Raw genomic sequence first — 22,880 nt, 5'->3', positions numbered from 1 at the left:
AGAATACTATATCAGTATAGATTCTTCAAACACTGATTAGAGCTTGGAGCTACTTTTCGTTACTGTACTTTTGTTCAGGTTTGCTCATGTTGCTTTTCATTCAGAATTCTATTCTTGGAATTTTCTGTGACTGCTGATACTACTTCCATAAATACCTTTTGTATCATTTAAATAACATGTTAATTCAGTGTAAAATTGGGTAGCATTAACTGGCTAGTTTGCAAACTATATAATTTGGGGCTATTGCTTGGAATATATAATGCTGCACAGACTATCTGGAGTAAATTATATTGAGTTAGATTGGCCAGTTCTCTTGTTAGATAATCAAAGAAAATGAGTGACATGTATCACACAGAAGGCTTTTTTCATATTGGTACAGATTGCTTGATTTTAATAAATTACCTAATGACATGGTAATTTCCATTAAGGATTCCCATTACCAAGGGAATCTATATTTTATTATATTTGCTTTCTTGAAATAGTTATGTCCCACAAACCTTTTAAACAAATCATACATGTTAATTATTAATAAAATATTGCAAAAATACTTTTGAAAAGACAGTGTGAATGAAGGACAAAGCATATTAAGTTGCAAGATTAAAGATTATCCTCCTTGAATGAAATGAAACTTTCCTCTATACATAGGAATGCAGTATTAATTGCATATAACCTGTACATAATTTAAAAAAACAATTTAGTTGTATGGGAACAAATCATCCCATGGTGTGATGTTCTACAGCAGTGATAAGCAACACACAGCTCACAGGTTGCATGGAGCCCCTTTGGACATTGTAAATCCCTTTTAGGACTTTGTAGTCACTCTGCGTGTCTTTTTTGCTATAAACTCACAAGGGGGTATGGAAGGGAAGCTATGGGTGAAAATGGCTCCCAAATCACCTGAAATTGCCTGTCCCATTTTACAGCAAACTAAGTTAAAGTGAGCAGATTCTTTACTATCTTATGTTACATTAGATTATATGACTGATGCTTTTTATGATGACATGATAAAAAGATCTATCAGGAAGGTTTCAATGTTTAAGGGGATATGTTTTGAAAATATTCTTAGACCATTTTTCTTCCTGCCTTCAATGTAAATATTGTTTCTCGTCTTTTGTTTCAACCAAAATATTTATTCTTTTATCGATTAAGGCTATGTACTTTTAAATAGCTTCTGCTCCTTTCAGATAACTGTTTATCCATATTATGTAATCTGTATTTCATTAGATTAACTTTTTCTTGCAGGTTGTACTTTGAATTTTCCTAAATGAAGGGCATTTTAAAGTTTCAGTTAATCAAATTCTAGTTCCATGTATGCAAATATATATGCTTACTTTGTGGACCATATTTGACCATGCTTTATGATGCATGCTTCCTTTCCTCATTCTACCTTAGTTTGCTGTTACATATGAATCATATAAACTAGCCTGCACAAACTAGTATTTGCCTCCAGATCAAAATTGGAATCCTTCAAACTGTGGTTACTGATTTAGTGCCAGGTTTGTTTATGATAGCAAACTGTGACTTCTTCAATGCAGGAACTGGAGTGCTTGGGAAGGACAGGAACAAACCATGGTTTCATAATACGATGTGAAATGAGCCAAGTATTACTTGGCTTATGGAAAAACCCATTGATTGTGACAGACTTACTGTCTTCAGTCTTGTTGTTTTAAATTGGACAATATTGGCTTGTCAAATCTTAATCATCATTATGCGCAATCTTCTCAGTATTACAGAGAATTAGGTCCATTATTTAAGTTGAAATGGTTCAACATTCATAAGTGGGATTCTTTTTATGAATAACTATGACTATGAACTGGAAATTACTCATTTTTGGAGTTAAATTTTATGCTTCTTTGCTTGGACATCTTCCAATGTGATGCACTAAGGTAGTCCTATCAGGACTTAAGTGATTGCCATGTACGCACTGAGAAACCAGTCCTGGATCAATTAAGTCAGTATCAAGATAAACTTTTGTTTCAAACATTATTGCATTATGTCAGTCTAAAGAAGAATTTCACTTAAGTGCCACTGTTGTGATTTCAAAGGATACTTCTGAAGTGGTTTCTGTTTTTATAATGCTAAGAACCAAGGTGAGAAATGTTCAGTCTAATTCATGCCTGTATTTTATATGCAGTGCTACTCTCTTGGCTTTCCTGGTGGACCTTCTTAAGAGTTCAGTAGCCATGCAAGAACAAATGCTGGGTGGAAAAGGATTCCTAGTTATTGGCTACCTCCTTGAAAAGGTGAGTGTTGTTAATACTGTTCGTATATAATATAATTAAACTATTTGACATAACTGACGGTGTGTGGCTTTCAAGGTAAATAAAATTTACATCTATGCTGGGTTGAGTTGAATATAAGCATTATATTATATTGTACTAGCATAAGTGATTTCATTCCACTAGCATAAACAGGTAGATAAAGCAACTCAGTGTGAATCGGATTGAACACAGGCGAAAGCCTATTTGAGAGCCTGCTGTGAGGCAATCTGGGCAGCAAAGTGTGTGTGTGTGTGCGCGTGCGCGCGCACGCATGCATGCATGCATGCGTGTGCTGCTAGTATGTTTGTAAAGAGCTGTTTGAGGTGGCTAGGGGTCTTTCATACGCTAACCCACAAGGAGAAGAATCAGACCTTTCATCAGCTCATTGTGAGCAATTTGCTCAGCACTTTGCAGAGCTTCTTGGATCCACTCCAACTTGGATGCTTTAGTTTAGCCTTCACCAACCTGGTGGCCTTCAGAGTCATTTGGCCTCCAGTTCCCAGAATTCCCATCCTGCAGGGCCATTGACTGGGAATTTTGGGGGTTGCAGTTCAAACGTTGATGTAGACCCATTGGGCAAAACCTTGGTTCCTGCATGTCCAGTGTTATTGGGCACTTTGGGTGGACTGCATATTTGGAGAGGTTGGAGACAATGTGTGTCAGAAGGGTCCTGGCCCTTCCTGACTCATAAAAAACAGCCAGAGAAGCTGGCTGTTATTGGGCTGAATGCAGAGTGGCTAATGTCTTCCTTGGTCAAGGCAGGATTCCAGCCTGCCCGAAGGAGGCAGTGGTGGGACTCAGGTTGAAAAAGCTCTCCCTGAATACTACATGGATTATTGCTGTAAATCTCCAATATGGGCTTGTGATGGCCTCCCAACTCCAGGGATTCTTGGATCAGATGGAATGTCTAGATCCATTTGAAAATGGCATCAGCCGTTTATGCAATGGAAATAACTTGGGTTGTGTTGATAGCTGAGCTACATCAGGAACTAATCAGTGTTTTTCTTCAGATATTATTAAACATAGTATCTTGCTTGGATTCCTTGCTGGGATGAGATTTGGAAGCGCTACTTTACAGTAACTAGATTCCTTCCTAGAGAGGTAGATGCAAAAGCTGGTGCTGGAGAATTCCTATTCAGCACCCTGACAGGGTTCTCTCCTGTTCCCCATGTTATTTAACATATACATGAAGTTGTTGGGAGATGTTGTATGGAATTGTGAAGTTTGGTGTCACTAGTATGCTGACATCCAACTATATTTCTCCTTTCCATTTCATTCTAAGGAGGTGGTTCTGGTGCTAAATCAGTGTCTGTTGGGAGTAATGGGTAGTTTTAATTGTTGTAAGTTGTCTTGAGCCCCAGTACTGGGAATAGGCAGAATATAAATAAATACAATAGCAATATAATTCTGTTACAACGCCTATAGCAATAGCTGGAGTGGTGAGTCTTTTAGACAATCACATCACACCTGCTAATGCTGTTGGTAATGTGCTAGAGTTCTTTTATGCTAGTACAATATAATGTATATGAGTACTCATATTGCATTGGGTATTGCCTTGTAGTTCACAGTGACACATAATTTATGACAATTATTCACATTATGCATAACATATAATTTGTATTTCTATTGTTTTGGGCAAACTATACAGCGTAAAATGTTCAAGCTGTATGTACCACAGAAAATAAGTCATGATTCATCTTGTGTGTGGTTAGCTGTTAATGACCTCTTGTTACTGCCTTCTGTTCAACAAGTTACAGTAACAAGAATGCAGTGACATATTCTTAGAAGTTACTCACCTCTGGAACAGTGTTCCTTGAGCAAAAATAATCCCATCAGTACAATGCTTATTTGGTTAAGAAGAATTTAGTACATGATGCTATGAGTCGCACTTTTGATATAAAAGAGCTTGCTAGAACAGGGCAAGAGCCAGGCAGAGCAGGACAGAAGTGATTTGGCACTTTTTCTCTATTTCGGTGCAAAATCCTGTTAGCCTGACTAGCTCATTTACAGTTAAGGGGCTGCAGTAAGGGCAGGATTGGATGGGAGGCCGATATCTCCCTTTCCTGCTCACCAGCATGTCCTGTTTTTTTCCTTCTGACTTTTATGAGGTCACAGTTGTGACCACATTAGAAAAATTTCTACAGTGACTGGGAAGGGATTTGAGAAATGAAAATCCATGGTTGGCTTTCTTCATCCATGCTTGTAGTTCTGGGTGCCAAATAGGAAATTTGCAGCATCCTGTGATAACCCAGACACTATCTAGGGGCCATATGATTGTTCTCTATGTGTGCTTCAATAGATAGGTTTGTTTAATGCTTTTATTTTTATTTTTTACCCATGTTAGTATTTGTTGTTGCCTGTTCTTGCCAGTATAAGAATCAGGATAAAATCAGATGGTGTAAAAATGATTCTAAGAACATAAAAGCCATGTTGAATCAGCTCCAAGGCCCATCTAGTCCAGTTATCACCACAGTGGCTAACTGGCTGTCCTTTATTGGTCAAGACAGGGCAGATACCTGTGCCTGAAGTGATGGCTTCAGGAAGCATATCTGAAGAACCAAAGCCATTTTGGCAAGAAAGTTCTGGATAATGTTGACAAACTGAAAGCTGACAAATCTCTGGATCCTGATGGTTTTAATATTAGAGGGTTTTTTAAAACTATAATGAATTTGTGATTTTCTCACATGTTACCTGGGATCAGCTTCTGTGCTAGAGACTTGGAAAATGACAAATGTAACATTGTTTTTAAAAAAGCTTTGAGGATAACTGAGTAATTATAAATTGGTTAGCTTAATGTCTGTTCCAAGTAAATTGGTAGTAAGTATTATTAAAGAAAACATTGATACGTATATAGAAGGACAGGTTGTACTGAAAAAGACTCAGTATGTCTTCAGAAAAATTATATTAAGTCTCCCTAGCTCTTTAGAATTCTTTGAGAGTGTCAGACTTGGAAGTGGACAGATGTTATTAACTTGCATTTTTAAAAGTCCCAGACCAAAACCACCTGAAAAACCTAGCAGGACTAGGATAAGAGGGGAGGTCCTCTTATGGATCAGAAGCTGGTTAAGGAACAGAAAGAGAGGTGAATAAATAGTAAATTCCCCCATTAAAATTGGAAATGTAAATCAATGTAAGTATAAAGTGGTGTATATTTGGGCAAAAAAAAATCCAACTTTAGGTATACCCTGATAGTAATATTGTTGGTGGTGACTGAGAAATGAAGAGATCTGTGGGTTGTGATGGACAGTTCATCATCATCACGTTACATTTCTATACTGCCTGTAACTGAAACCGTCTGGGCAGCTCACAACACTTTAAGTCACCCATCCAGATTTCAACCAGGTCCAATCCTGCTTAGCTTCCAAAATTCCAAAGGGATCAGGCTATATGGAAGCTACTAATTGGTAAAGACACTGCCTGTGTGTATGTATAATTATAAGAGAAGTTTAGATATTGGGGGTGATTACAAATACAATAAATGCAATGTGCTTATGTGCTACTCATGGGCTTCGCACTAACATCTCTTTGGCCATTGTGGGAGTTGAATCTAGGATTAAATAGGCTGTTCATCTCATCTGCTATGTTATGCTTATTGTTATTACAATTCAACTATAAGGAATAAATTTATGTAATATCTCAATATAAAACAGGGGAACCATTGCAAAACATAAGTTAAAAATACTGTTGGCTCCTGTAGAAAATAGATATCACATGCCCAGTTGTATGAATTCTCTTAGCTTTCATTTTAAACCTACCTTTGAAGGAAGGTTTCCTTTGAACTTCTCTACTGTTAAACTTGAAGTGTTTTGCTAGTTTTATTAAGGTAGCAGAGAGACACTTTGTGTCCATTCATGCTAATGCATGAGTATGGAAAAAGTGTCTCAGGAAAATTATCAGGCACAAAGGTTAGTCACATGATGTTAGCAAGACTATTGTACAGGATTTGTTGTCATTCTTTTCTTATATGGAGAAACTTTCATGGGGTGGAAGAGCTTCTTCATATTTTTCTTGAATTTTCATTTCTTTTTCCTTGAAAAGTGCTCTTCTTTCCAAGTTAATATTTGGATTGAACTTTTTGGGCCCTCTACCTTTTAATGGCATGGGGCAATCAATGCTATGGTAACTAGACAATGTCTGACTGGGTGTGATAGATTTTGGGTTCCATGATATAAGATTGCAGGCTCTGAGGATGGACCACTGTATTCAGTCAGGGCATGTAATCATCGCTCTGTCTCAAAGCCTGTGTGTAAAGAATTGCACACTTGCATAAATCTCCTAATTTTATTTTCACACCAATTGGGATATGTATGTATTTGATCTTGAAAAATGCCCATTTAACAATGTGGTTTTATGGGAAAATATGCTCATTTAAAAATAGTTTTAAAAGGAAAAAAATGTTCATGTTTGGGAACAGAAATGAGGCCAAATGGACAAATACATGGAAGAATTTGGAGATCATCAATGAATTTGAACAATCTATGTTTATCCATCCCTTTGGGATCTCTTGTGTTTAAATAATGTTACAAGCCACTTGCAAGCTGAGGTTGAATGCCATGCAGAAATACATGATGTGGATAAATGAACTAAACAAGGAACCAGGCAAAGAAATACCTTCAATTTAATGTGAAGTAGTAGTGGCTGTTCCTTCTGTGCCCAGTTACAAATAGTGACCATGTATATATTTACATTAAGTTTAGTTAAAAGAGGTTGGAGGCCGCCTCAGTTTTATGTACATCAACAGCTTTGCATATAGAAATGAATATCTGTTGAAAATAACTTGCATTATATTAATTTCTTCAGTCATCCAGAGTTCATATAACAAGAGCTGTGTTGGAACAGTTTTTGTCTTTTGCAAAATATTTGGATGGGCTGTCACACGGAGCACCTTTACTAAAGCAATTATGTGATCATATCCTTTTCAACCCTGCTATCTGGATACATACTCCTGCAAAGGTCAGTGAACTGAGGATTTTGTAAAAGTCTCATTTCACACTTCTAGTTCATTAGTAGCTCCCAAATTAGTGTTAAGTATGCAAATAGGTTTATAGTATAGTCAAATATAATTAGAAAAATGAAGGAAACAGGTTTTTTTAGTGCACTGATTGAGAAATTTTGGCTTGGTTTACTGGCCAAATGAGTGTTGCCACCATGGATGCACATGGTTCCCTGAACAGTGATTCTTGCAAACAAAAAAAAAGTGTAAGAAAGCAGAAAAAATGGAAGACAAGACAGGGGTTACCTTTGTTTGAATGTGCCAGCCATGTCTTCCATATGGTTTTTGCAAAAAACCCAACCAGAATGGAGAGAAACAAATGAAAAACTTCGGCTATTTCCTCTGTTTGGAACTTTTTGCTCAAACCCCAGCTCTCTTTTGTCCTCCCCATTGTCTGAAGAGAAAAAGAGAGGTGTTTTCTTCAGAAAATTGAGTGCTGGCTTTTTCCATTGCTTTATGAGAAAGTGCAACCTTTCTGCTACTTCATGGAAAAAGAAAAAGAATCAAAGGAAAGGCGACTGCTTCTTCTTTTACCCATCGGGGATAAGAAGTTGTGTGGTTTCTCTCCCTGCCCATTGTTTTATAAAGAAAGCAGTTGTGAGGCAATGCTGAGGTGTGTGTGTGTGTGTGTTTGCGAAAGTCTAGCCTTCAGAAGATTTTTTTACTCCTCCCTTGAAAACATGGGATAGAAGGAGAAGCAGTTTAATAGAAGTTGTACTTTCAGTGGGTGCGTAGTGTTGCTCGCTTAGATGAGGGAACACCTTTTCCACTCTGAATAAGGTGAGTGGATTTGTTGAATGCTGGTTCTCTGACAACCAAAACTGTGGTGACGATCATCATAAATGGCAACTTGCCTTCTTATCACTTGCCTGCACCCTAAAATTTTAGTGGGATGGGCTTTGTTTAAATGTCTCTGTTGAATGAAGTGCTCCAAACATGGATGAAGAAAAGAGCCTTCTTGGTGGTAGCACTGTGTTTATGGAATGCTCTTACCAAGCAGGCTCTCCTGACCCTTAATTTTTAGGCTTTTTATGCCATATATTTTTCCAACTTTTTTTTAAAAACAAATATGTTTTAGTTCTGACTTGTCCTGAGTTTTGTACAGTCTCATCCTAGTATTCTAGTTTCAAAAACAGAAGTTTAAAACAGAGACAGTCTTATATGTGGACTATTTTCCACTTTATATGCTGAAGTCCATCTTTGGGACTGGTTGAAAATGAAGTGACAGACAGGAAAATATATATGTCTGGTTACTGAAGTTGGACTTCTGAGGGAAAATACAGAGCCAGAAATTCTTCAGCTTCACTCACTGGCTTTTGATCCTATTGAAATTATTAGACTTTGGTCTATGTAAAACTGGAATGGGTACACAGGGAATTGGAACAAAATGTTCATAGCATACACGCTTTCATGAATATTCTTAGCATATAGTAAGCCAATGCACACTATAGGAGTTCAAGAATCATCATACTGGAGACGAAAAGAACTGCTGTACCAGCCAGGAACATATAATTGATAATGCAATATAAATGATGAAACTGACAGTGTTTATTTCCCTCATGTTTTCACTTGTATTTAAGCATGGTTTGGACTGAAACAAAGGTTTTAATGGTTTTGCTCAATATCAGCAAAACCATATCTATATTTGTAGAATCTAGACTGGCCTTGTAATAGTGTTTTGGCTTTTTTTTTTAAAGACAGTGCTCTCAGGTACTTAGTATGAAGAGATAAATCAAAACAAGAAATATTTTTTCTCAAATCTATATTTGTTTTATTCATGTAGTGAATTGCTGCCTTCACTGAGTAACTATTATTCATTTTGGTTGATCTACTGTTTGCTTGAATTTTGTCATTAGTCATGTAGTGTCTGGTTTATGCAACTCTGTTACGGGCTTTGGTCAATATAGAAATAAAATTGAAATAAGCAAATCAGGTTATTTATAACATATTCATCACTGAAAATCAAAATAGGAAACTGGATGTATTAATCTCATTTGTTCTTTTTATAATGATCTTCAGGTGCAGCTGTCACTCTATACCTACTTGTCTGCTGAATTCATTGGCACTGCCACAATCTATACGACAATACGTAGAGTCGGAACAGTATTACAGCTAATGCACACATTGAAATACTACTACTGGGTGGTTAATCCAGCAGATAGCAGTGGCATCACTCCTAAGGGTTTGGGTAAGAAATGTTGATGGTTTGCAGAAAATGTGCTTATAGAAAAGTATCTGATGAGGCACTTTTTAATGTCCCACTAATTCCATTGCACAACCTCTATTGAACAAATGGGACCCACTGCTTAAATGAGGGAGAGTTAGTGCTTCCTTGGAGAAGCTCAACATGAATGGAAATTCTTGTTTTGGGAAGGAGGAAACTCAGTGGATTTCCTTGTGCAACTAGATATAGTAGCCATTATGGAAACCTGTTGGAATGGAGGGAACCCATGTGATACGGTCGTTTCTAGATATAAACTATATAGGAAGGACTGGGAATGGCTTAGTGGAGGAGATACTGTTCTGTACATCAAAGAAGGCAGTGTCCAACAGACTCAAGAGTACTTGTGTCCCAAAATAATTTAGTACCAGGAACATGCTAACATTCCCCAAACCAGAATGCTTAGGGTGATTTTGAGATTGAGGACTTCCTGATTTTGCTTTCTAAATAAGACATTTTGGAAATAATGGACAACTGCAGTTACTCCCACATTAAATAGATAAATGCATGTTCCAGTCATGGCTATGAGGTTTAATTTCTTGACGTGCTAAATGATTGTGTCTTAGAACAGCTGGTAATGGACCTAAAGAGATGACAGGCAACCTTGGATTTAAATTAATGTAGTTTTTTCCTAGGTTCCGGTATGTGATGTTGAATGTTCTTGAACAAGCTGGAAACAGTGACCACAGTGCTTCTAGATTTAATATATATTTAAGGGGAGAATTGCTAGAATAGTCTAGCAGAGTCACATTTAACCTAAAAAAAGGCAACTTTTCTAAAACAAGTAACCTAGTAAAAAGGAAATTAAAAGTGTGAGATGTCAAGAGGGTTAAATCCACTTCAAATGCTTTTAGGTTATTCAAAACCACCTTAATAGAAGCTCAGCTAGAATGTTAGAATAGTACCACTAAGTAGCACTAAATCCAAAAGCTTGCCAGACTGATTAATACACCGTACCAAGAAAGGTATAAAAAAATAAGAAGGCTTCCTAAGGAAACTTAATCTTGCCTAAATAAGGAAAACAAAAGGAGATGCAAAAAAGGTATTTTGGGGAGCATATAGCTAAAAATATCAAGTAAAGAAATAATGAAATAATAAACCAGCTAGATCAGTGAACAAAAATGGAAAAACTGAATGAATTTGTCACTACAGAAGGCACAGAACAAATACTTGTACCTGAATTGATGTTTCAGGAAGGAAGTATTAGGAACTGAGGCAAATAGCTGAGGTTGTCAGTCTTTCTGAAAAACTGAATGTTAAGAAACTGCACAATCTAGGTTATAGCTATCCTAGAGTTCTTAAAGAACTAAAATAATTGTTGATCTAACAAAATTATGTAACTGCCTTTGTACCAGATAATGGCCACTGTACCACCATTTTTTCAAAGGGATCTGAGGGATCTGGGAAATTACAGGCTGGTTTACTTAACATCTGTCTGGGTAAATTGTTTTAAAGTGTTATTAAACTCAAAATAGAGGGACAAGCTCAGCATGGTTTCTACTAAGGTAAGTCCTATCTCACTAACCTTTCAGAGTACTTTGACAATATCAGTGAACATTCTTGCTGGGTAGACATTGTTTACTTGGATTTCCAAAAGTCTTTTGATGAAGTCCCTTCCAAAGACTCCTCAGTAAACTCATGGAATAAGAGGGGAAGTCCTTTTATGGTTCATAATTGGTTTAAGAACCAAAAACAGAGACAGAAGAAATAGTAAATTCTTATAGTGGAGGGAATTAAAAAGTGGAGTCCTGCAGGGATCTAGAACTGGTTGTTTTCAATTTATTCATAAAAGATCTAGAATTAGGAGTAATAAATGAAGTGGCCAAATTGAATCCAAATTATTTAGGACAGTTAAAAGAAAAAGGGATTGTGAGAAGCTCCGAAAAATGGCAAATGTAAGTTGGTGTAAAGTAATGTTCACTGGGGGAAATGATCCCAATTTTAAATATAAGCTGATGGGATTTGAGCTAGCAGTGACAGTGACTGACCAAGAAAAGCGATCTTGGAGTTATGATTGACAGTTTGATTAAAATGATGACATAGTATGTGGCTGCTGTGGAAAGAAAAAAAGGCAAATTCCATGTTAGGGCATAATTAGGAAAGGAATTGAAAATAATTACACTTAAAAATATCTGATGTGATCACACTTCAAATACTTTTTGTAATTCTGGTTACTGTGCCTAAACAAAAGCATTAGGTTGAAATGGAAAGGCTGCAGAGAGGTGCAACTAAAATGATCAAGGGTTGGTGCAACTTCCCCATGAGGAAAGGTTATAACACCTGCAGTTGTTAGCATAGAAAATTGGCAAGCAAGGAGAGACATGTTAGAGGCATATAGAATTATGCATGGTTGAAGAGACTGCCATAGGGGAAAAAAAATCTTCCTCTTGTATAATGCAAGGACCCAGGATGATTCCATGAAATTCATTAGTGGAAGTTCACGGGAAAATAAAAGGAATTTCTTTTCCACACAATGAAAATTTCACTGTGGAATTCAATTCCACAAGAGATGGGTTGATGGCCACTAATTTGGATGGCTTTAAAAGGGGATTGGTGACATTCATGCAGGAGAAGGCTAGCAAGGCTATTGGTCCTGATAGCTATATTCTGCCTTTAGTATCAGAAGCACTGTGCCTGTGTATATGAGTTGCTGTGGAAGATGGGTGAGAAGATGCTGTTACACTCATGCTTTGCTTGTGGGTTCACATGGATAGCTGGTTGGCTGATGTATGAACAGAATGCTGGGCTAGCTAGACCCTTGGTCTAATCCAGCCTGGCTCTTCTCAGGTACTTGTATTCTCATTTGTTCTGTTGACCTGCCTCCTTCCAAAAAGAAGTGTGTCCACTCATTTTGGGCTGGCTTGGAAGTGTTCAATCACTGCTGAACAAGTGATGAGATCACTTGTACTCCACAATGTGCAGGGCAGAAGAAAATCAGTAGGGACAAAAGTAACCCTTTCGATTCTGCCTGCAGTTTCCATTTCCCCTGCTCAAAATGTATATATTTTTATGAGTTCAATACCAGTACTTTTATTTTCTGTTAGTAATAAGAGACCCTGTCTCATTTCATTTCATTTATTAAACTTTTCAATTACATAGTTGTCCCACTTTTGACTGTTTGTGGAGGAATACAATTTGAGGAAGGAGGTTCTAACATCCTGAAGGCTGTAGCTGTATACACACTGAATTTTTAGAAGGGGCTTGCTTCTGAGGAGAAACATTTAGTATTGCCTGGTGAATACAGAAAAGTTTCATTTCAAAGCATGTGGTTCATAAATTCAATTACAATGAAGCAACTCCAAGATAAGTATTGCAAGGAAACAAAATTGCAAGGAAAGATGATGGCTTTTAATGCTAAGTGACATTATGGTCAGTGGATCCCAAGCTTGAAATGCACAATGGAAAGACATTCTGCTGTCTTTGGAAGCAGGGTCTTCTTGTCTTTAAGACAAAAGAAATATAATACTGGGGATAAAATAATCATCCGGAATCGCTTGAAGTTCTGTTATATGCTAGAACTGAGCCACTCTTTTTCATTTATTTCAGAAGGCCCTCGGCCATCACAGAAGGAAATAATATCACTACGTGCATTCATGCTTCTATTTTTAAAACAGCTAATTTTGAAGGTAACACTTTAGAATATTAGTGGATATTAAAACAGGAAGATGAGCCTTTGTTGTTGTTGTTTAGCGAAGTCATGTCCGACCCATCACTACCCCATGGACAACATTCCTCCATGCTCTTCTGTCCTCCGCTATCCCCCAGAGTCTACCCAAGCTCACACCAACCACTTCAGTGACTCCATCTAGCCACCTCATTCTCTGCCATACCCTTCTTCTTTTGCCGTCAATTGTTCCCAACATTAGACTCTTCTCCAGTGAGTCCTTCCTTCTCATCAGGTGACCAAAGTATATGAGTTTCATCGACAATATCTGGCCTTCGAAACAGCAGTCAGGGTTGATCTCCTCTAAGACTGACTATTTTGATTTCCTTGCGGTCCAAGGGACTCCCAGGAGTCTTCTCCAGCACCACAATTCAAAGGCCTCAATTCTTTGGTGCTCCGCCTTCCTTATGGTCTAACTTTCACAGCCAATAAAGATCAGCCATGGCTCTTAATTAATGCTGTTATGTGAAGAAGTATTTGTTAAATTATCTTTCATTGCTTACAGAATAGTATGTTTTCAAGATTCTGTCAAAACCTTATACAACATATTATCAATGGGTGCAGTGAATTTTTTTTAATATATACATTTTGGTTTTAGAATTTGTTTCCAGCTTTCCAAAAGGAGAAGGTTTGTGCAATCCATAGAAAGTTCATATTCTATGGAGTCAGACTATGTGGCCCACTATTGTGTACTGTAACTGACAGCAGTAGGGTTGGAAACAAAGACTTTTTCCAGTACTTGAAGCTAGAACCTTAGACATGCAAAATCTTTGCACCACAACTCATCTATGACCCATTCTAACTACTTCTACCATCTAAATTGAGTTTCAAAAGCACCTGTGCCATGCATACAAATCAAGTGCTGCATTCTAAACTAAAAACATAAAGGGTTTATCATTAAAGCGGAATAAGAATATTTTAAAAATTAATAAAAGCCATGCTGAGTCAAAACAATGTAGTCCAACAGTCTGTTTACACTGTGCCCAATCAGCTGCCTGTAAGAAACTCATAAGTAGAACATGATGCGGTAGCACCCCACCATTCAGGTTCCCCAGCAACTGCTGTGCAGAAGCATACTGACACTGATGCTGGAGGTATATTGTATACTGGTAATTATCCTTCTCCTTGGATTTGTCTGATCATTTTAAAGGTAGTCATCAGTTTATCTTGTTCTGTAGTTTTAACTATGAGCTGAGCAATTTCTAAATAGCTTGAAAATGTCATTATAGTAATTTAAGATAAGTCATAATATGAAGAAGAGATGCAGCTTAATGGTACATGCCTTGCTTACAGTATTTCCCAGGTGCAGCCCCTGGGTAGCAAGGCTGGAAAAGTCTTATGTCTGAGAACCTAGAGAGCTGTTGTCAGTTACATTAGACAAAAACTAATTGAATCAATGGTCCAAATTTAACAAGGGCAAATTCACATGTTTATGGCTTTATTCAACATTTTCTGTGAAAACTTGCCTTAAGTTGGTCAAAATGTAACAAATATCAATTAAATCTGTGCAGGATCGAGGAGTCAAAGAAGATGAACTACAAAGTATATTAAATTACTTGCTAACAATGCATGAGGTAGGTAGAAATAGTTATGAATTCTAAAGTTTAACATTGATCTGTTGCGGTAGCTTGTATGTTATATGCCTAAGGAAAAGAACTGTTTTGGTTTTATTCCTCTGTGAGATATTCTTAGAGCTTTTCTGGCTGATGAATATAGTTTATTTTTCAAAATGACTTATTTGATAGAAATAGTATTTTTTATAACACTTTTTTTCCTTGATATGTCATGTAGGATGAAAACATTCATGATGTACTTCAGTTATTAGTGGCTTTAATGTCTGAACATCCAGCATCTATGATACCTGCCTTTGATCAACGGAATGGGATACGGTAAGAATAAGTGAAAATAATAATCCTTTAAAAATGCAGTCCAAAGTTACTGGTGCGTAGTAGACCGAGGACAGTAGACAGACTCTGATTTTAGAGTTCATATCTGTTCTCATTCCTACTGGCAAGAGCAAGTCATGGTGAGATGAGGGCACAGGCTTTACAACTTCCTTTACAAACAAAAACCAAATGGACTTAATCATGGATGGTCAGCCTTCCCATGATGAGACTGAAGCCAGGGCTTCAGGCAGTAGAGCAGGAAAAATGCCAAAATGTATCATTCCCTCCATTATACCCATGAGGAAAGCCCACTTCCTCCAATGGGTGTTCCAGAAAGCCATTCCAGAAATTGCAAGTCACTTGCTCACCATGGTACTTCTTGCATAGGAAAGTCCTGGCTGAGCTCTCCAGAGAAACCATATCACTTCATTCTTAGTGAAAAAGAGGATTGGTAGCTACTCACAGCAGCTTAGTTGTCAGCCCAGCCCATCTGTCAGCCCAACCTTCTGGCACATGCTGAGAAATTCAGCACAAGCCAGATGTAGGTTCTGTAGAACAGAATCAGCCAGAAAAAGTGGCCATCATCTTTCTTTAGAAAGCCAGTAAGGCCCAAATTCTGGCACTGAAATGAACCTTCTGTTCAAGTATTGTAAGAAGTTTCTCAGGGGATCACACTTTATGACTGATGTGGCTTTTCAGAGAATAGCAGCAGCAGTGGGAGGCTAACAGGGAAATGTTATGGAACGGCAGAGTGGGTGAGTGGAGGTGCAGTGGAGGAAATGCAGTGTGGGTGGCAGAGGCACGTGTATGCTGTCTTGCCTCAAGAAGCTTAGCTGTCAGCCCAGATAGCTTAGTTGGTAATGCGTGGTTGAGCATGGAGATAGTCTGGGATAGAACTGATCCCAGAATCTCCTCCTTCCCTTTTCTGTCCAATGGAATTCCCACCCCAAAGATCATAACGATATCTCCAGAGACCATCATAGGTTTACTTTATAATTCTTTTCCTCATCAATCAGAAATAGCAATATGTTTATGAATTCATTTTTCTGACATGTTATGTGTACTATATGTGTATCTAATGCAAATTCTAATTTTTAAAAAGTGTTTTACCTGATAGCAAGCATGTTCTCTCCCTATGTATATTCTGTCCTGAACACATATTATATTTACTGCACAAAACAGTGATTGTCTGGAAAGAACTAGGTTTCCTTAAGAACCATATTATTTCATTTTCTCCTGGCAATATTACAATGAATTTGTCTGCTGTAAACTTCTCAGAGATCTGTGGCTATTGAGCAGTACAGAGATGACATTGATAATAATAAATATCTAAGCTGTATCTCCTGGAGTGCCATCACTCCCTTCTGCGCCTGGTTCTTGTTCCATCTGCAGGGAAGATGGAACCATCCACCTTCCCTCACACAGAGGCTATCAGAACCAAGTGTCCTGTGAACAGGTGATGAAATAAGCTGTCACTAATGCCATACCTTCAAATGGTGCTTTTTTTAAACACTGTTAAGTAAAAATTTCCCCTACCCCCCAAAAAAATTCCTTATATTTCATGTCTTAAATTTAGTTTGTAACCCCAAGAAAGGAAGAAACTGTCATGCTTCCAGTTTCGGAGACATTTTGGCTATAAAGGCTGTAAATAAATGAAGTGTTTATTTTCCCCAGTTTGTAGTTTGTTTGCTGACTTTCTCCCTCTGTCATTTTTTAAAAAATCGTTTGGGGTGGATTTTTCATATCTGACATACTTTTCAACATTTCCAAAGACTTCTTCCATCACCTATCACATTTACTGAAGGTGTGAATTTAGGGAGGGGTTTATAGTATAGTAGGACTATGACAGGGTGCTTGATAAGATGTGGAACTCCAGCACTGACATTAAGGGGATTGTGACCACCTCCAAATTAGATTAAGCATGGATTATCCAGACAAAGACGTCATCTACTAATAGTGTCTATGCTTTGTGTTGCATGAGCTTCACTTATCATAATCCTGTCCATACTTTGGCCAGGTGGCAGTCTATCATGACTACTGCTTCAGCCATTAATATGCAAAGAAGAGTGCGTGTCATCAGCTTATTAATTAAACCTTTAAAAGCATCAGTATTTTTTGAAGTAACTTATTTGAAATTACCTTTTTTTCTTTTGCTTAAAAACATTCTTTAGGGTGATTTATAAATTATTGGCTTCAAAAAGTGAGAGCATCTGGGTGCAGGCTCTGAAGGTGCTGGGATATTTTTTGAAACATCTTGGCCATAAGTAAGTGAAATGTTCCAATTACTAATCAGCTCTTATTCAGCTCCTTTTCCAGTTAAAAATTCATATATGATTGGGCTTTTTCTTTGTAATTTTGCAAGTTTTTAGCAATACCTATTTCTACCTAAATAATGCTTATTTTTGACTACTGTTGCAGTGCATGTATTTAATGTATGATAACTTCTGTATTTATTCTTTGTAGACGAAAAGTTGAAATTATGCATACACACAGTCTGTTCACTCTTCTTGGAGAAAGGTTGATGTTGCATACAAATACTGTGACCATTACAACTTACAACACACTTTATGAGGTACACATTACTAACACCTTTTTAATAATATATTTTTTAAAAAATCTAATGCAGCATCCTGTATAGAATGTGCAAATTATTAGAAACATGTGTTTCAATATTTAAGAGTTTCTGTCCAAATGCTATTATTAGAGTGTAAACAATGTTTCTTCTCTAATAATATGAATCTTCAGTTTTTTATGATAGTATTAACAAAGCCTGTTTCTTCTGACTAGGTGATTCATTTTGTGACAAATCATAATTTAAACATATAAAGACATGTAATAGCCATCCAAATATTTCTTAAGCTTATTATCTTATGCTTCCTTATCTTTCTAAAACTGTTAGAATCTCAAGTTAAGTGCCATACAAGATATAACAAATTTCAAGTGAAGACAGTAGTTCACTAACAATTCTTTCAGATCCTCAGCTCCTGAACAAGCAGTACATCTGTCCTGTTAAATAAAATTTATCAGGATATCTGTCATAATCTATCATGCAGCAATGCTGTTTCAGTAAAATACTTGAAACTGTTTTCTAGCAGATTTTGAATACACTATTTTCCCCACATGACAAGTATATAAGAGTGTAGGATAATTAAAACATTAATAATCATCAACATGGAGGCAAATTCAATATTCAATTAATTGAGAGATTTTCTGGGATCTAGAAGCATGTTGGCTTTGCCAATTATTGCTGCAGCATTACTCTCTTGAACTTATGGTTAGTAAGTGGTGAAACTGTGTTATGAATGACTTAATGAGTTGAATGGATTCACACATCCTATGAAGTGTCAGTTAGAATGCATTTATCACTTTGGTCATTTCTCCAAAATAAAATTCATATTTTGGGACAAAATGGGTTCAAATACTTTTAAAAATTCATATTTAAATAGGTTTTTTTTTAAAAAAAACAACAGACTATTCTAGAAAGAAAACATATTTTCCAAACACATGGAAATACATGGATATATGCAACCCTATATTGTTGGTTACAAGTGAAAGAGATGCCTCCAGTCTCAAATCCCTTCAAGGTTAAAGAATTTCCTTTAATGACTTTATATGTTAAGAGTCAAAGCTTTTGTGCAAATAAAAAGGTATACAAATATGCAAACCTGTTTTCCTGAATCTAACCTATTTCCATTGCTAATAATTTTTTTCCAGTACATTTATAGTGATTTACCTTAAAAGACCTTAAAATATTTTAAATTAAAAAAGACTGTTACAATATACATAGAATTGATAATATGTAAAATACAGCTTTTAATTATGCTATCAAAATTGTTAAGGCATGATAGTCACTAATGTAAATTAATTCAGATCAATAACAGGATTTATTTTAAAGCACACACAATTTCATGGTAATTAAGACAAAGTATGCAACATGTTTATCCTCATACTGAGACAGAATATGCAGTGTTTTTTTGTAAAAAAAAAAAAAAAGTGCCAGAACTCACGTTGCCGGCAGTAAGCCCGCGACCACACACACCAAGCCCAAGCGGAGCAGCGTCCAAAGCCGAGAGCAGCGCCCTCACCATCTCACTATCAGACAGCAGACACAAAAGCCGGCTGCAGGCACTATGTTAATGAAGTTTGCTGCTGATCTGCTGCGATTCAAAATCACTTTGTAAAATCCATTGGAAAAAAAGGTGCCGGAACGCTGTTCCGGTGCGTTCTATGACAAAAAAAAAGCCCTGAGAATATGTAATAAAAATATATGCCTGTTGTATCATGAGTGTCAATTTTAAATTTGGGAAGAACAGAATTTAGCTGAAGTGGGGTGGGGTGGAACTGGAATGCTACATGTCCAAGCTATTGGGCCAAAATAACTACAAACATGGTGAGGTACCCAAATCAGATGTTTTCACCATATTGTTATTCTATACATATGTGCATTTTATAGTAATGAACAGTATTTATATTTTATACGCTTCATATAGTATATAATCTCATACTATAACCAATTTTGTAACCAATATTGTATTGTAGATTTTGACGGAACAAGTGTGTACCCAAGTTGTTCATAAACCACATCCAGAACCAGATTCCACAGTGAAAATTCAAAACCCCAGTAAGAACATTTTAGTTTTGTCCTATTTTACATGGCATTACTGTGTTAACTTCTTTGCATACTTGAGAATTGGTACACATGCTTTATTAGGGTACCTATGGGAAAGTTGTTTGACTGCATAGCTGATTGACTGCATAACTATATTCTGAACTGCGTCTCTCCTGTACTCCATGTTGCTGAGCAAGCTGGTAGAAAGGAAAACTAAAGCAAGCCAAGGAAATGAAGGGTGCTTCTTTTTGGTGCATTCCATTCTTTCTGTTCCCACTGGACCCCTTTCAAACCAGGATGGAAGTCTTAGCATTGTGGGCTTCTGGCAAAATTAATGAATGACTGTGGCTGAGTTGCCTGCATGGTTGTACCTTTTATGGAACAACCACAGTGACCGAAACTAGTGAGCCCCATTCAGTGACTGTCTCTTAATAATTCATAAATATAATTTACATTTTTGCTCTTTTAAAGTGATTCTTAAGGTGGTGGCAACTTTATTAAAGAATTCTACACCGAGTGCAGAACTGATGGAAGTTCGACGTCTGTTTTTATCTGATATGATAAAACTTTTTAGTAATAGCCGTGAAAACAGGAGGTATGTAAGAGTTATGTTATTTTTATTTTAGATAGTAAAATCTGTATCTGCATGTGTGTGTGCATAAAACAAGGGGAGGGCCACATTTTCTTTCATGCATGCATATGAGGATGGGAATAAGTTTTTGCTTGCTGGACATGCACTCTACACACTAGTGCACACTTGCAGACCATGTGATTGGTGTCAGGGTTGAAGGATGTGTGTGTTTAGGCCTCTTCCACACAAGGGAGAGTCCTGAGACAACCAGAATTATCCCACTTGCCATAAACATTTGTGTCTGCATGCTTTCTTCATACAGATGCTGAATGGGGGTGGGTGTGCAATAGGGAGCGACGGTTTCAGGGCATGACAGCAGATACCTAATTTCTTACCACTTTGAGGCTAATCTGTTTTCTTATCTCTTGTCTTTGATTGATTTTTATTATTATTTCTTCATTTTCTGGTTTCTTCATGTAAAAGATGGTAACATCTTGAAAAGTTAGCCTTCTTGGGTTTTTTTTTTGGTCCCAAATAATTTTTATGACGTTTACATTCCAGCTGTTGCTTAGCATATTGTTCTTCATTACCAAAATGCTTTATTTTTCACACCATTTTATCATAGTAACTGTAGTAGTTTTGTTTTCTGACTTCTTAAGGAGTAGTAGATGTGGATCTTACTTTGCATAACCTTCTGCTTCATAGTCTTAGGCACATCTCACAGTTCTAACTCCACCTCATTGCTTGCTGCATCAGTATTATCTTTGTGTAAGTAGAGAGAGTATAGGTAGTGGTGTGCAGCTATAACTGTATACATTTGAATCAATGTGGATATTCTTTTAGAAGTCTAGAAGGGATTAATTACCTGTACATGGAGGAGATACAGCAATTTTAAATGAGATTGTGTGAGGCGAATCAATTTCATTGAAAAAAATGCAACTGTAATAACTTTTTCAGTAGTATTTAGAATAAAATTACTGTCATATATATTATGGTTATGGAAAAGGTCAAATGCCATGTTATCATATTGGAACTGTTTCATTTTAGATGTTTACTTCAGTGTTCAGTGTGGCAGGACTGGATGTTTTCACTGGGATATATCAATCCTAAAAACTCTGAAGAACAGAAAATTACTGAGATGGTGTACAACATCTTTCGTATTCTTTTATACCATGCAATAAAGTATGAATGGGGAGGATGGAGGGTCTGGGTTGATACTCTTTCCATAGCCCATTCAAAGGTAAGTGTTAGTTTTAGTTTAGCAACCATTATATGTCATACATAAAATTTAGTGCCATCTTGTGGATAATATGCAGTATGACTTGTTATCATTGTGTTACTTTCAGTTCTGCTTTACATCTTTATAATTTTAATACAGTAAAAGTATTCACATTGACTTTTGAATCATAGTATTATAAAATTGATTTAACCTAAATATTGAAATTATAATTTGCTTGTATTAAGGTCACCTATGAAGCTCACAAGGAGTACCTAGCGAAAATGTATGAGGAGTATCAAAGGCAAGAAGAAGAGAATATAAAGAAGGGGAAAAAGGGGAATGTGAGCACTATTTCAGGCCTTTCCGCTCAGACGACTGGAGCAAAAGGTGCAATGGAGATTCGTGAAATAGAAGATCTTTCACAAAGCCAAAGCCCAGAAAGTGAAACTGATTACCCTGTCAGTACGGATACCAGAGATTTACTCATTGCAACAAAGGTATCGGATGATGTGCTTGGAAGCTCAGATAGACCTGGGGGTGGTATGCATGTAGAAGTTCATGATCTCTTAGTTGATATAAAAGCAGAAAAAGTAGAAGCCACAGAAGTCAAGCTGGATGATATGGATCTATCGCCAGAAACTTTGGTAACCAGAGAGAATGGTGCTCTTGTAGAAGTAGAATCTTTACTAGACAATGTATATAGTGCTGCAGTTGAAAAACTTCAGAACAATGTTCATGGAAGTGTTGGAATAATTAAGAAAAGTGAAGAGAAGGACAATGGTCCCTTGATAACACTGGCTGATGAGAAGGATGAACCTTCTAACAATACCTCATTTCTTTTTGATAAAATACCCAGCCAGGATGAGAAACTGCTCCCTGAACTGTCCAGCAATCATATTACTATTGCAAATATGCAAGAAACCCAAATGCACCTTGGTGTGAATGATGACCTTGGTCTCCTTGCTCACATGACTGGTAGTACTGACATAGCATGCAGTTCAAGCATAATAGAAGATAAAGAATTCAAGATTCATACCTCTGTGGATGCAATGGGCACTCTTTCTGAGAGAGAACTTGCTTCATCATCCAAAGGATTAGAATATGCTGAAATGGCTGCCACAACCCTTGAGACTGAGTCTTCTGGCGGCAAAACTGTACCAAATGTAGATGCAGGGAGTATCATATCAGATACAGAAAGATCCGATGATGGGAAGGAAGTAGGAAAAGAAATAAGAAAAATCCAGACTACCACTACAACTCAAGTAAGTATTTTACACATTGTAATTGTACCCATATTAGAACATACATTATAAAATGTATTCATTGAATAGTATCTAAAATGTGTGTCTTTTTGGGAAAATCCTATATAAGCAGGTTTTATTAAACCATGCAAGATCTCATGCTCTTCATATATTACTTGGCTAACATTTGTAGAAGCACAAACAGGAAAATGTTA

At 36.9% G+C, this 22,880-nt stretch overlaps 1 protein-coding gene across 16 annotated transcripts in view; it reads left to right on the top strand.

Annotated features, from left to right (window-relative positions):
• The window catches only part of NBEA (neurobeachin), a 450,384-nt gene that overhangs the window by 68,960 nt on the left and 358,544 nt on the right, over positions 1-22,880 (top strand). For 14 of the 16 annotated variants that reach the window (XR_006415936.1, XR_006415934.1, XR_006415933.1 and 11 more), the window contains 12 exons: positions 2,135-2,243; positions 7,062-7,214; positions 9,274-9,442; positions 13,022-13,101; positions 14,651-14,713; positions 14,931-15,028; positions 17,197-17,289; positions 17,489-17,597; positions 19,565-19,646; positions 20,106-20,229; positions 21,253-21,445; positions 21,670-22,686. Coding sequence is in view for 12 of the 16 variants with exons in the window: in XM_044442661.1 (XP_044298596.1) it covers positions 2,135-2,243; positions 7,062-7,214; positions 9,274-9,442; positions 13,022-13,101; positions 14,651-14,713; positions 14,931-15,028; positions 17,197-17,289; positions 17,489-17,597; positions 19,565-19,646; positions 20,106-20,229; positions 21,253-21,445; positions 21,670-22,686 (2,290 nt within the window). In the remaining 4 variants the exon portion in view is untranslated. The remainder of the gene's footprint in view (positions 1-2,134; positions 2,244-7,061; positions 7,215-9,273; positions 9,443-13,021; positions 13,102-14,650; positions 14,714-14,930; positions 15,029-17,196; positions 17,290-17,488; positions 17,598-19,564; positions 19,647-20,105; positions 20,230-21,252; positions 21,446-21,669; positions 22,687-22,880) is intronic. The other 2 variants (XM_044442653.1, XM_044442651.1) reach the window with 1 other exon arrangement.

This window comes from Varanus komodoensis, unplaced genomic scaffold, assembly GCF_004798865.1.
Source record: "Varanus komodoensis strain SLA01 unplaced genomic scaffold, ASM479886v1 scaffold4, whole genome shotgun sequence".
Lineage (NCBI taxonomy): Eukaryota > Metazoa > Chordata > Lepidosauria > Squamata > Varanidae > Varanus > Varanus komodoensis.
The sequence above is the reverse complement of the archived record's forward strand: the minus strand, read 5'-3'. Positions and strand labels throughout refer to the sequence as shown.